This window comes from Gracilinanus agilis, chromosome 2 (genome assembly GCF_016433145.1).
Source record: "Gracilinanus agilis isolate LMUSP501 chromosome 2, AgileGrace, whole genome shotgun sequence".
NCBI classification, from domain to species: domain Eukaryota; kingdom Metazoa; phylum Chordata; class Mammalia; order Didelphimorphia; family Didelphidae; genus Gracilinanus; species Gracilinanus agilis.
The window spans coordinates 38,848,194-38,860,197 of NC_058131.1; the positions used below are offsets into that span (position 1 = coordinate 38,848,194).

Consider the following 12,004-nt stretch of genomic DNA (forward strand, 5'->3'; position numbering starts at 1 on the left):
GGAAGGAAGGAAGGAAGGAAGGAAGGAAGGAAGGAAGGAAGGAAGGAAAGGAAGGAAGGAAAGGAAGGAGGAAGGAAGGGAAGAAGGAAGGAAGGAAGAAGATATATAGTTCTTTAAGGTTTACAAACTCTTTTTTAATATTATCTCATTTTAGCCTCCCAATAATCCTGGAAGGTAAGTGCTATTATTGCCCCTATTTTATAAATGAGGAAACTGAGGCAAGTAGAGGTTAAGTGATTTGACTATGGACTAGACATTTGGACTTGAATAATGCTTTATAAATATCTTCTCATTTGATCTACACAAGCATCCTAGGAGGAGGCAGCACTATTATTATTCCCACTTAATTGGTGAGGAAACTGAAGCAGGAAGAGCTTGACCCAGGTCATACAGTTAGAGAGTGTTTCGAGCCAAATTTGAACTTAGGTCTTCCTGACTCCAGGCCTGGTGGTCTATGTACTGTGACACCTAGATATCTCACAATCACAGGATTAAAACTCAAGTGTTCCTGAATCCAAGTCAAAGAACTTACAGTCAATCAGTGAAAACAGTATAATTAAGTAGCTATAAAATATATTCAAAGAAAATTTAAAATATTGATGAGATAAATCCAAGGTAATTTCAGAAGGGGAAGGCACATATAGCTGAGGAACTGGGAAAGACCTTATTTAGGTACTTGGGCTGAGCACTGGAGGAGGCTGAGGATTTGAGGAGGTGGAGGGAAGGAATTGATGCATCCCAGGCATAAGACATAGCCTGTACAAAATTCTGGAAATGGGAGATGGAGTGTCATAGATGAACGACAGTAAACAGCCTTTTGGAGGCAGTTAGGCAGCAAAATGGATAGAGCATCAAACCTGGAGTCAAAAAGACCTGGTTTCAAATCCTACCTCAGACACTAACTATGTGACCCTGGGAAAATCACTTACTCCTGTTTGTCTCAATTTCTTCATGCCAAATGATCTGGAGAAAGAAATGGAAAGATCACTCCAGGATCTTTGCCAAGAAAACCCCAAATGGAGTTATAAAGAGTCAGACATGATTGAAAATGACTGAACTACAACAAAGTGAGTTTTACAGAGAATTCATGAAAGTGAGCAATATACAAAAACCCTAGAAAGTTAGCCTGGAGTCAGATAGAGAAGGGCTTGAAAGGCCCCAACAGAGGAATTTATATTTGATTCTAGAAATGACAACAACTTCTGGAACTCCTTGAACAAGGAAGCGAATCCTGAAAAGGTCGGGGTAGACCAGATGAACGTGAAGGATTTTCCTAGCACTGAGATCCTATGATTCTAAGATGAAGAAACTGAGACCCACAAAAGGATAAGTCTTGTGGTCCATAACAAATTGTCATCATATCAGACCCAATTCTACTTCCCTCTCCCTCAAACACTGAGTTCTCACCACCTCAGCTTCTAGTCATATTAGGGAACAGGAGATTTTCCTATTCCACCTGTCTAGAAATGCTTCAAACCAACCAGAATCTGCACAGTGCTGACCTCAGCTCTGAGCCATCAGCAAAATGGCATCTGCCACACAGTCACCATTGGATTTGATAGCTGGTTTACCTCTTTATTAGAATCATCTGTCTGAGGCTGAAAGGGATCTTGGAGGTTATCTAGTCTAACACCCTCATTTTGTGTTGAGGAAACTGAGCCCCAGAGAGTTTAAGTTGACTTGATCACAATCTTCTTAGATTCAAACCAATGCTCTCCTGGGCCAAGATGCATTTGGATCCTGAGTCTGTCATCCAATGTGTAGCTATCCCTTGGGTCATCTGCAAATATGAACATACTATCTCTAGTTACTGGTAAATAAAGATATAGATAACATAGATATGTAGAAATATATGAATGTATACTATTTCCATTATCTAAATTATTGATTAAAATGTCAAATAACACAGGACTGTTTATTTAAGTACAAATCTCTGGGCTACTCCACTGGAAATCTCCTGTCATATTGACATTGAAGTATTGATCCAATCTAGAATTTCTCAGGAAATCAGGGAAATGGCATAGTCAAGTTTACTGTTCTATAGTTGACAAACTCTGTTCTCCTTCCCTTTGTTTTTTTTTAATAAGGACATTTATCCCTCTCCAATTTAGTGGTGCCTCTTCTGTTTTCCATGATCTTTCAAATATCGCTGAAAGTGGTTCAACAATCTACTCATCACCTACCCCTATGGACTATTCCAAAAGTCTCCTAATTTACTGCCCTCTTCCTAACCTCTTCCTTCACCCAGATCCTCCACACAGCTATTAAAATAATTTTCCTAAAAATCAAGTCTAACTATGCCATTTCCCTGATTAAGAGCATTGAAGGCTCTCCACACACTGGTTTCTACCTGTCTTCCTTACTACTCCCCTTCATAAACTTAATGGCAGCCAAAATGGTCTACCACCTATTCCCTAAACACAACATTCCAACTCCTGTCTCTGGGCTTTTATCCAGGTGGTCTCCCAAGTCAGGGCCCTTCCTGCTTACCTCTACTTCTTAGTGTCCCTACATTCATTCAAAGTTCAGTTCATGTACCTCTGGCCATGGGACGCCTTCATACATACAGCTAATTGTTAGGGCTCTCTTACTCTTCAGATTATCATGTCTTTATCAAGCAAGAAAGAACTAATTTTAAGCACCTCAATAAAGGTTTTCAGTGGAAAGTAGACTTTTTTCCTAGGACTTGAAAGAAGTCAGGAAAGCCAAGAGATGAAGAGGAAGAGCATTTCAGGTATGGAAGACAGTTGATGAATATGCCTAGAGTAGGAAGATGGAGAGTCTTGTCTGAAGAATAATGAGGCCACTGCCACTAAATCACAGAGTATATAAGGCATATGCCTCAAAGAGATAAAAGGCAGAAGGATTCATACATGCAAAAATATATTGCAGCAAAGAGATGGGAACAAAATAAACACTCACTAACTGAGCAATGTTTGAACAAAGTGAGACAAATGAATGAATGGAACATCATTGCATTGTGTCATAAGCACTGATGATTATGATAGTTTCAGAGAAACTTGGACATACTTGTAAGAACTCATAAAGAATGAAATGGGAAAACTAGGAGAACTACCTATCAAATGGACACATTAATGTCAAGGGAAACCACTTGAAAGTTTTCGAGGCTCTAATCCAAGTAGTGATGAATCATGACTTGAGAAGACTGAGAAAGAAGCATGCCTCTTGCCTCTTGGCCTAAAAGTTATAGACTTAACTGATAATACACATATAATCCAGTGGAATTGTTTGTTAACTCCGGGAGGGGGGAGGGAGAAGGGGAGAGAGGCAACATGAATCATGTAACCATGGGGGAAAACATTTTTAATGAAATTTGAAATTTAAACAAATTTATTAATTAATAATAAAAATAAATTTAAAAGTGATGGACCCAAGATGCAGAATGAGACAAGCAATCTTAATAGTTACCAATTTGTTTATTCATTTTGCTTGACTACTGATTTGCATAAGGGTAGGGGTAAATGTAAACATGGAAGGCCCAGATTTCTCAATTGATGCCATGTGGGAAATATTTTGTGGTTGGTTTAAGAGAATTCATCACATTATATGGAGCTATGGCTGAGGCAACAAGGCAGCTTGGAAGTTTGATCAGTCTATTAGCAGTGAAGCACCAGAATACTCTAGCCCAGTGGTTCCCAAACTTTTTTGCCCTACCGCCCCCTTTCCAGAAAAAAATATTACTTAGCACCCCTGGAAATTAAATTTTTTTTAATTTTAATAGCAATTAATAGGAAAGATAAATGCACCTGTGGCCATCACCACCTCCCTGGATCACTGCAGCACCCACCAGGGGGTGGTAGCACCCACTTCGGGAATCACTGCTCTAGACCCAGGCGCATCTTGAAGAGATAGATCTAAGCCTAGAGAAAAAGATAGCCAGGAGAGTGGGAGAGAAAATCCAGATTTATATTACACCTCCTTCACTGACCAGGTGACAATTTTATGAATTTCAAAGGTCAGAAAATCTGGAGTTCCCATCAGCATTAATAGCCAAGAATAGTAGAACTGGTAGCAGAGACCTCAGACAACATCTCTATAGGGAGACACAGAAAATGACTATATCCAGTTTCAGGTTCTACAGAGATACTGGACTTTGGATAAAGCCAGTAAAATGCTACATCTAAGGAGAATGTCAAGAGAACAGCACAAAAGTAGAAATAGGACTTCCTGTAACCCAAAGCTATGAGTTTATCCTTTGCCTAATGCCTAATTTTGAGCCCACTTTCTCCAGAAAATGTGTATGTACAAAAGGAAAAGATGCCACTGGTGGGGGTGGATACTTTCGTAACTACTGCTCTTTGCTGTATCTTCTCAAGAAATGTCCTGTTTGGAAAAACTAATCGACATTAACTGGTCGAATGAAATTAAAGAGCTAAATGAATGGAATGACACTGCAGTAACCCTTTGAGTTACCCCTAGATCCTTAAAAGAATTAAGTAGCTTCTGCTCTCTTGAGATTCCAACCTACCAACAAATTGAGGGAGTGATGTTATAAGAAAGGAAAAAGGAAGGGAATTAATGGGTAATAATAGATTTTTAACAATATATTTTTTAAACCCTTATACTTCGGTGTATTGTCTCATAGGTGGAAGAGTGGTAAGGGTGGACAATGGGGGTCAAGTGACTTGCCCAGGGTCACACAGCTGGGAAGTGGCTGAGGCTGGGTTTGAACCTAGGACCTCCTGTCTCTAGGCCTGACTCTCACTCCACTGAGCTACCCAGCTACCCCCTTTAACAATATTTTTAAGAAAGAAATGAACATCAATAAGGTAGTTTTAAGAACTAGAAAGAAGTTCAGAAGGGATTGTAAGATTAAAAATTAATATTCAAATACTCCAAGTATTATATTTAATAAGATTTATTAGTAATAACTTGAAGTAAGGAAAATAAAAAACTAGAGTAAAAAGGGAGCTAAGAAGTTCAAAAGGGATTGTAAGATTAAAAATTAATAGTCAAAAATGCCAAGTATTATATTTAATAAGATTTATTAGTAATAACTTAAAGTAAGGAAAATAAAAAACTAGAGTAAAAAGGGAGCTAATCTCAGCCACAGTTGTGAGAGAAGAGAGAGAGTGGGCAGGCTTACCCACAACTATATACAAACAATGTAAGCACACATCTTGGGGACGGATGAGGAAAGGGATGTTGGGAGATGAAGTCCAAGGGTTCAAAATTTCTGATTATACAGACATCAAGCTGTTTTTTTAATTAAATTATTTAATACATACTTTTAAAGTTTACATTTCCTTGTATAAACCTATTTCTTGTTCTGTATATATTGAAATGTTTATTTTCGTTGATAAAAATGTTTACAATAAAAAAGGAATTTTTGAAAAAAAAGAAAGTACAATTTCTTCATACTTGCTTTGTTCCCTGTAAACCTAGAAATTCAAAGCTACATTCTGCAAATTGTCCACTCTTTTCTGCATATTGTAATCAAGAACAGGATTGTCATTAAAAACACTGCAGTGTTTGTTTCAGTTACTTTTAGGAAGGGTTGCATCATTGCCAAGTCTCAACTGCCTCTCCTTTCCCTGAAAGTCCTGGGTGTCACTTCAAGTTGCCCCCTAAAGTTCCCACTATTTTCTTTTTTTATTGCTACAAAATTATGCAATCATTTGACCAAAGGGGAAATTTCGTTGTACCTAACTTCTGCTTTTAGCAGTAAATAAAAAGCCCTATGTGCCAGCACATAAATCATTTCTCTACTTGACAGTTGAAACTGACTGAAGAAATCTAGCACTCTTGCCAGCAAAGGTACGATTTCTCTGAATTCTTCCTGTTGATTACTGCCTGAGAATCCTCTCTGTCTGTTCTCTTTGGGGTGATGGGGGTGTCCAGGAATTGAGGGAAGAGGCTATATAATTAAATGGGTTTTTTAATATGTAGAAAGTAACTTTCTATCCAATAACTTGAAGCTTTGCTGATTTTTTTTTTGGTTTTGCTTCATTTCCTTCAGTAATTGAAGGACTATCATATGAATAAGAGATTCAACTAGATTTGTTTGGCTCCGGGAGATAGAACCAGGAGCAATGGGTGGAGGTTGAAATGAGATAAATTTGAGTTTGATGACAGGAAAGAGTTTTTTCATCATTGGAGCTGTCCATAAAAGGAATGAGCTCAGCATAGTGGATCTCCCTCATCTGAGTCTTGAAGCAAATACTGGATGATCAGGTCTTGGGCATACTGTGATAGAATTTTCCTTCTTGGTTATGGACTGGAGTAGATCAGGGATTCTTCATTTTTTCTGTGTCAAGGCACCTTTGGCAATAATCTGATGAAATCTATGGACTCCTTAGACTAAGGTTTCTAAATGCATAAAATAAAATACATAGGATTACAAAGGAAATTAGAAGTTAGTGAAAATAAAGATATACTATTTTCCCATCCAAGTTCACAAAGCCCACTCCTCTCTGCTCCAAAAAAAAAAAAAAAAACAATCCATGAATCTCTTAGGGATCTATGGTCTTCTGGTCTTGGAGTATATGGGCACTAAGGTCCCTTCCAATCCTAAAATTATTTGATTCAACTTATTGCTCAATAGATATGCAAGCCAAGATCCTAGGAAAGAGCCAATAGGCTACAAAAAAATGAATGACATGGTTTCTCTCCTCAAGGAGTCTCTAGTCTTTTAGGGAAGAACAACTTCATGGGGAGTGATATTTGCTCAGCCCTACCCATCTTGCTAACAACCTGCAACTTGTGATTCTCTTATTTTCTTTGTTCAGGAATACAAAGTTATGATGGCAACAGTACCCGAAATGGCTTGTGACATGACAGATTTTTACAGGTAAGTAGAAAGACAAGAAAGCTAAATGACAAGTGGTGGTCATCTAAAAGAGGCATCCTATGTCAGGAAAGCAGACTACCCCTGAGGATTCAGAGAGATGTTTAGGCCCTTTAAAAATAAAAATAAAAGATTTTAGATCTTCCCACAGCAAGAGGCAATCAAGATCATTTCCTCATGAGATGTTCTCTATGGTCCATTCCAGTTCTAAAATTCTAACCCAATGACTCTGCTTAGTTCCATCTGCTTCTATAATTATAGTCATGGGCACTGTCCATTAAGCATCAGTCCATCTACTACAGAGCTCGGGAAAAAGGGAAAAGGTTGATGAGAGGGGGCTTGGAAGGTGGATTAAGTTGGGAAGAAAACAAAAGGAAAAAATGGGAAGCTGGACATTGGACTGGAGAGAGACTCCTTTGCAATGACTGGCTTGAGTCATTCTATTGGTTATTCCTTAATATTCTTGGGTCTGATCCAGGATTTAAACACTAGACTTCCTCCTCCCTGAAATATACTTCACAGCCCCTCCTTAACATGTGCAAAGTCAGTAATGAGAGACCTTCCCACAGCCTAGCTGGGGTCCAGTCCCCACTCATCACCATTTCTTTAAATCTCATATTGGCTCACAGATTGATCATCCATTAGAGCTTGTTCTAATGTAATTTTTCAGAAAGGTTCCATGGTCTTGAATGTAAATTCTATATTAGAAGTAGAGACTTTTGCACAAGGAGAAAGATCCCCTACTTAGGAAAATAATAAAAATTTTTAAACTGAAAACCTTCGTTGGTTTTGTTTACAGGGACAATGATGACAGTCAATTTTATGAGGCTGATGGACCCAACCAAAAGAAGGTAAGGTTCTTGGATAGCTTCTTTTTTGGGCTAAGTTCTAGACGAAGGAGTGTAGAGATATAAGGAGAGGGAGGATTTTGATATGGTGGAAGCCTAGGTTTCACTACTTGGAGTTCACAGGGAAAGCATTTGCACTGTCTTATTTTTCATCTCCTCATGATTGTTAGCTTGGGTTCCAATTCCAGTTCTGGTGCCATGAGCAAGTCACTTATCCTCTCTCAATCTTCTCATCTACAAAATGGTAGAGATGGGGAAGGCTAGGTGGCCTCTGAGGTACAGTCCAACTCTAGATCTAGTATCATATGTAATAAATGGGACCCATGAAAATTAAGAAGTGGAGCCTACAAATCATCAGTCACCTTTGAATTGTTCCTATCTTCCCAGAAAGTATGTTTATTGCTTTGGGGCAGTAGACTAGATCCAAGTGGATCTTATGTAACCAGATATATGCTAAACACTGGTGATAACATTGGAAATGGAAATCTAGCAATGGAAAAAGGATTGACAATAAAAAAGGATTAGGAGATTTGGTCTCTATTTCTAGCTGTACCAAACTATGAGACCTTGAACAAAACAAACTATCTCTTTGAGTCTCACTTTATTCATCTGTCAAGAGAGAAGGACTTGACTAGGTGACATAAATTCTTTTATAGTTCACTATTTTAAGGGATGAGTAGAATTTCTCCCCAATATGAATTAAATCCTTGAGGAGGTGATCAGTAAGAGGAGGGAGGAAACAAATAAGAGCTTAACTATCCTAGATCACCAACTCCACTATTTCCCATCAGGGTCACCTCCAGTATCCTGATCTCTGCTCCAAAAAATGTCTTCTGGAGGAGGATGGCATCCAGCTGAAATTCACCTCCCAATCCCAGCGGTTCTATCGATCTGTTGTGGTAGTTGTTGCAATTGAGAAGATGAGGCATTTGGTTCAACCCAGATATGACCTCTTTAAGGATAATGACCTTATGACTATTTTCACAAGCATCTTTCAAGAAGGTAAGAAAGCTGAGAAGTGTTAAGTCTTTCCTATTCCCATCCTCTTTCCAACACAAATCTACTTTTTTCTGTCTTACAACACACTTATAAAGCATTTAAAAGTTTGGAAAGTATTTCAGAAATGTAATAATGGTAATATAATGACTGATGTTTCTATAATGTTTTAAGCACTGCAAAGCACTTTGCAAGCATCTTCATAGCAACTCTGGGAAGTTAGCTGCTATTATTATCCTCCTTTTCTAAATGAAGAAATGGAGGCATCCTGAGCTTAAGTGATTTACCCATAGTTACATAGTTAATAAATGTTAGAGGTAGGATTTGATTGCTGGTTTCTCCTGATACCAGATTCAACACTTCCCAATTTACCAATCTCAAACTCTACTGAAAGGGCATTCCCTAAAGAGTTAGGACAAGAAAGGAGCCCAAAAAAAGGATTGAGCCAATAGCAGGGTCTCCAGATAAAATGGTGAAGTGAGCCTAGGTAGTGTTTCATGACCTCAAGGAACAATATAAGCCACCTAGCTGCCTTCTTAGCAGATTGCCACCTCTGGTTCAGTGCTTTGAACAGTATACATGCTTTAATTTTCAGAGCCCATCACCGTCAAGAGCTGTGACATTTATGAATCTGACTTTTTTCGATTTGCATCCTCCGGGGATTACACCATTCATGACATAGATCAAAAATGCCTGGCTTTGACCAATGCCAGTGAACTGAAAGCTCTCCATCTTAGCGGGCCAAACATAAGCCAACAAGGTAACTTCTGACATCTTGTCTTTCCTTCTTGTTGCCCATAACTCTTGGTCTCTATAGGCAGGTAACTTTGACTAATAATGTTCATAGCCTCTCCCCAAGTGTCCATTTCACTATCATACAGTAATACAAGACGCTGGGATTGTCTGAACTCAGGTTGGTTCAAAGGATAGTCGTTTTGGGACATTACTGGCTGCTTTTTCCTTGTTTTGGTTCAATTTGAGTATCCAGAGCATTAGTCGTTAGAGAAACAAACCACATCTGCTCATCACTATGTTTCTCTCAGATCATTTAATGTCCAGAAATAAAATTTCTGTCCCAAAGATCTAAATTTCCAAAGAAAACTAGTCTTAAAAGTAAAAGCAGGGAAAGTTAATGAAAGTTTCAAATGTAGACTTCACATTTCTAACTCTATTATGAGCTATCTCTAAAATTAATAATAGTATTTTGTCAAATTGTATCAAATTGAAAGAAAAGAAAAAAGTGGAATATGACTGTCAGCAATCTCATCTAGAAAACATATACTAATGGACTGAATTTTTATTCTAAAATGTTATTCCTCATTATGGAAGTTAATAAGACTAGCCATGTGTACTGTTCCCTACTCCTCAGCTAGTAAAAACCAAGGATAGAAGTAGGTGTATTGGCAGAAGGAATCTTTCAGAGGAGTGAATGACCTGCTCTTCCAAGCTTCCACCTTCCTTGGAAGACAAAGTCATTTAGGCAAAGAAGCTACCTACTTTCTACTCTTATTTGGAAATAGGAAAGTATGGTGTCCTTCCCACTAGAGTGAAAACAGTCTTGGAGCTTGGATTGGGACATCTTTGACTTAGAAGGCTCAGAACTGTGAGCTCGGTATCATGATACATCCTTAATTTAACCCCCAACCCCATTTCTCAATTTCATCCCTCACATGTCTATACTGGTTTATAGCCTCACTCCCAGAAATATGGTAATTCTAGACTGATCACCTTGCCCTACAACTTCCTCTAGAAAGATGTTCTTAACCTGGGATCCCTGAACTTAAAAAAAAAAGTTAAAAACTATATTTCACTAGAATTGATTTCCTTTGTTAATTTGCATATTTTATTTTATACATTTTGGAACATTATTCTGAAAAGGGATCCTAAGACCTCACCAGACTACCTTAGAGGTCCAGAATACAAACAAGGTCAAAATACTTGCTCTGGGATTTTCATTCACCACACTGTTCCTTTTTTTTCCCTTTTCCAGTAATTTTCAGCATGAAGTGCTACCTCGGTGAAGTAGGCTCCCAGAAAACATATGTTGTCTTATGTATCAAGAAAAATAATCTCTATCTGTCTTGTGTGAAGCATGATGGGAAGCCCATCCTGCAGCTAGAGGTGAGCATCCTAGGAATAAAGATCATTTTCACTTCTCTAAAAAGAAATCCCTTATTTCTCACAGCCTGGAGATTTAAGATGGTCAATCTTTTCCCCCCAGCAAATTAATGGAGTACCTGAATTTTAGTCATTTGCATAAACTTTTCTAGCTCCTGGTTCCAAATGAGAACACTGATTCATTTGTGCATTTTCCAACCACTTATTTGACCTTTATTAAAATAGACCTTTATTAAGCACCTCCTTTGTCCAAAATGTAAAAGCTTCACCTCCCTAAATATCTGTGACTTAGCCCCAAAGAAGAATGGGATCCTCCCTCCAATCACTTTAAAATGCAAACCAATAAAGGGAACCCACCAATTATGAATTCTAGCCTTGCCTTTTTATCCTTATCTGATAGAGCCATCAATTCCTTCTCTGGTCAGCCTAAGGACCTTCTCAATCATCTCCTATTCAAGTACTGGGAATGAAATCATTGTTTGGGAGCTAGAAGGAACCTTAGAGGCCATCTAGACAAATGCCTTCATTTTACAGAGAAGGAATCTGAAGCCCAATGAAGATAAGTAGCCTGTCCAAGGTTACACAGGTAGTGGATGTCAAAGGAAGGATTTTAATTCAGATCTTCCTGGCTCTAGCTTCAGCACTCCAGCCCTTATGCTCTTTGAAAATGTCTCTTTGAAGTTTCCTTGTTCCTTTTCTCATGGTATAAATCTGTTTTAATCATTTGCAGCAAGTCGACAGTTTCCCCAGAGAAAATGTTGACAGGCGATTCATCTTCAATAAGACAGAAATCAATAATAAGGTTGAATTTGAGTCAGAGGCATACCCCAACTGGTACATCAGCACTTCCCAACTGGATGCACAGGAGGTCTTCCTGGGGAACATGAGAGGCGGCCAGGAGATAACCAACTTCTTTTTGGATGATCTTTCTGAAACAGACTCTTAATTCAGTGTATGTTGTGTCCTCCAGGACTAGGGAAAAGGGGGGAAAGAAAAGGAATTGGGGAGTTCATATGTTATACATATGACTTATAGTCAATTTAGGCCTTAATCTATTCTTTAGAAATTTGAATTCAAATGTATGTCAAATGCTGACCTTGCTCAGGGAGAGCACCCACAACCCATTTCTATGTCAGACTGAGTAGAATCTGGTGAAACTGTGCTGATAGTTTGGTATCCAAAGTGGGAATCTGAGCACTAGAAGTTTGCAAGAGTCAGGCAGGGAGCATTAGGA

The 12,004-nt window shown here is 38.5% G+C and overlaps 1 protein-coding gene across 1 annotated transcript; it reads left to right on the plus strand.

Annotated features, from left to right (window-relative positions):
• The first annotated feature begins 6,397 nt into the window (after positions 1-6,397).
• On the plus strand, positions 6,398-11,716 carry IL1B (interleukin 1 beta). The gene is made up of 7 exons (XM_044660444.1): positions 6,398-6,811; positions 7,608-7,659; positions 7,860-7,862; positions 8,448-8,658; positions 9,248-9,412; positions 10,643-10,773; positions 11,501-11,716. Exons 1-7 carry the CDS (start codon positions 6,762-6,764, stop codon positions 11,714-11,716), a joined length of 828 nt encoding a protein of 275 aa, XP_044516379.1. The 5' UTR covers positions 6,398-6,761.
• The last annotated feature ends 288 nt before the right edge of the window (positions 11,717-12,004 follow it).

Excerpts from the sequence above, each read along its gene's own strand:
- IL1B (XM_044660444.1), top strand. The coding sequence starts at position 6,762 with ATGATGGCAACAGTACCCGAAATGGCTTGTGACATGACAGATTTTTAC. Across the intron at positions 8,659-9,247 it reads CACAAGCATCTTTCAAGAAG|AGCCCATCACCGTCAAGAGC; the intron begins GTAAGAAAGCTG and ends TTTAATTTTCAG. Across the intron at positions 10,774-11,500 it reads AGCCCATCCTGCAGCTAGAG|CAAGTCGACAGTTTCCCCAG; the intron begins GTGAGCATCCTA and ends AATCATTTGCAG.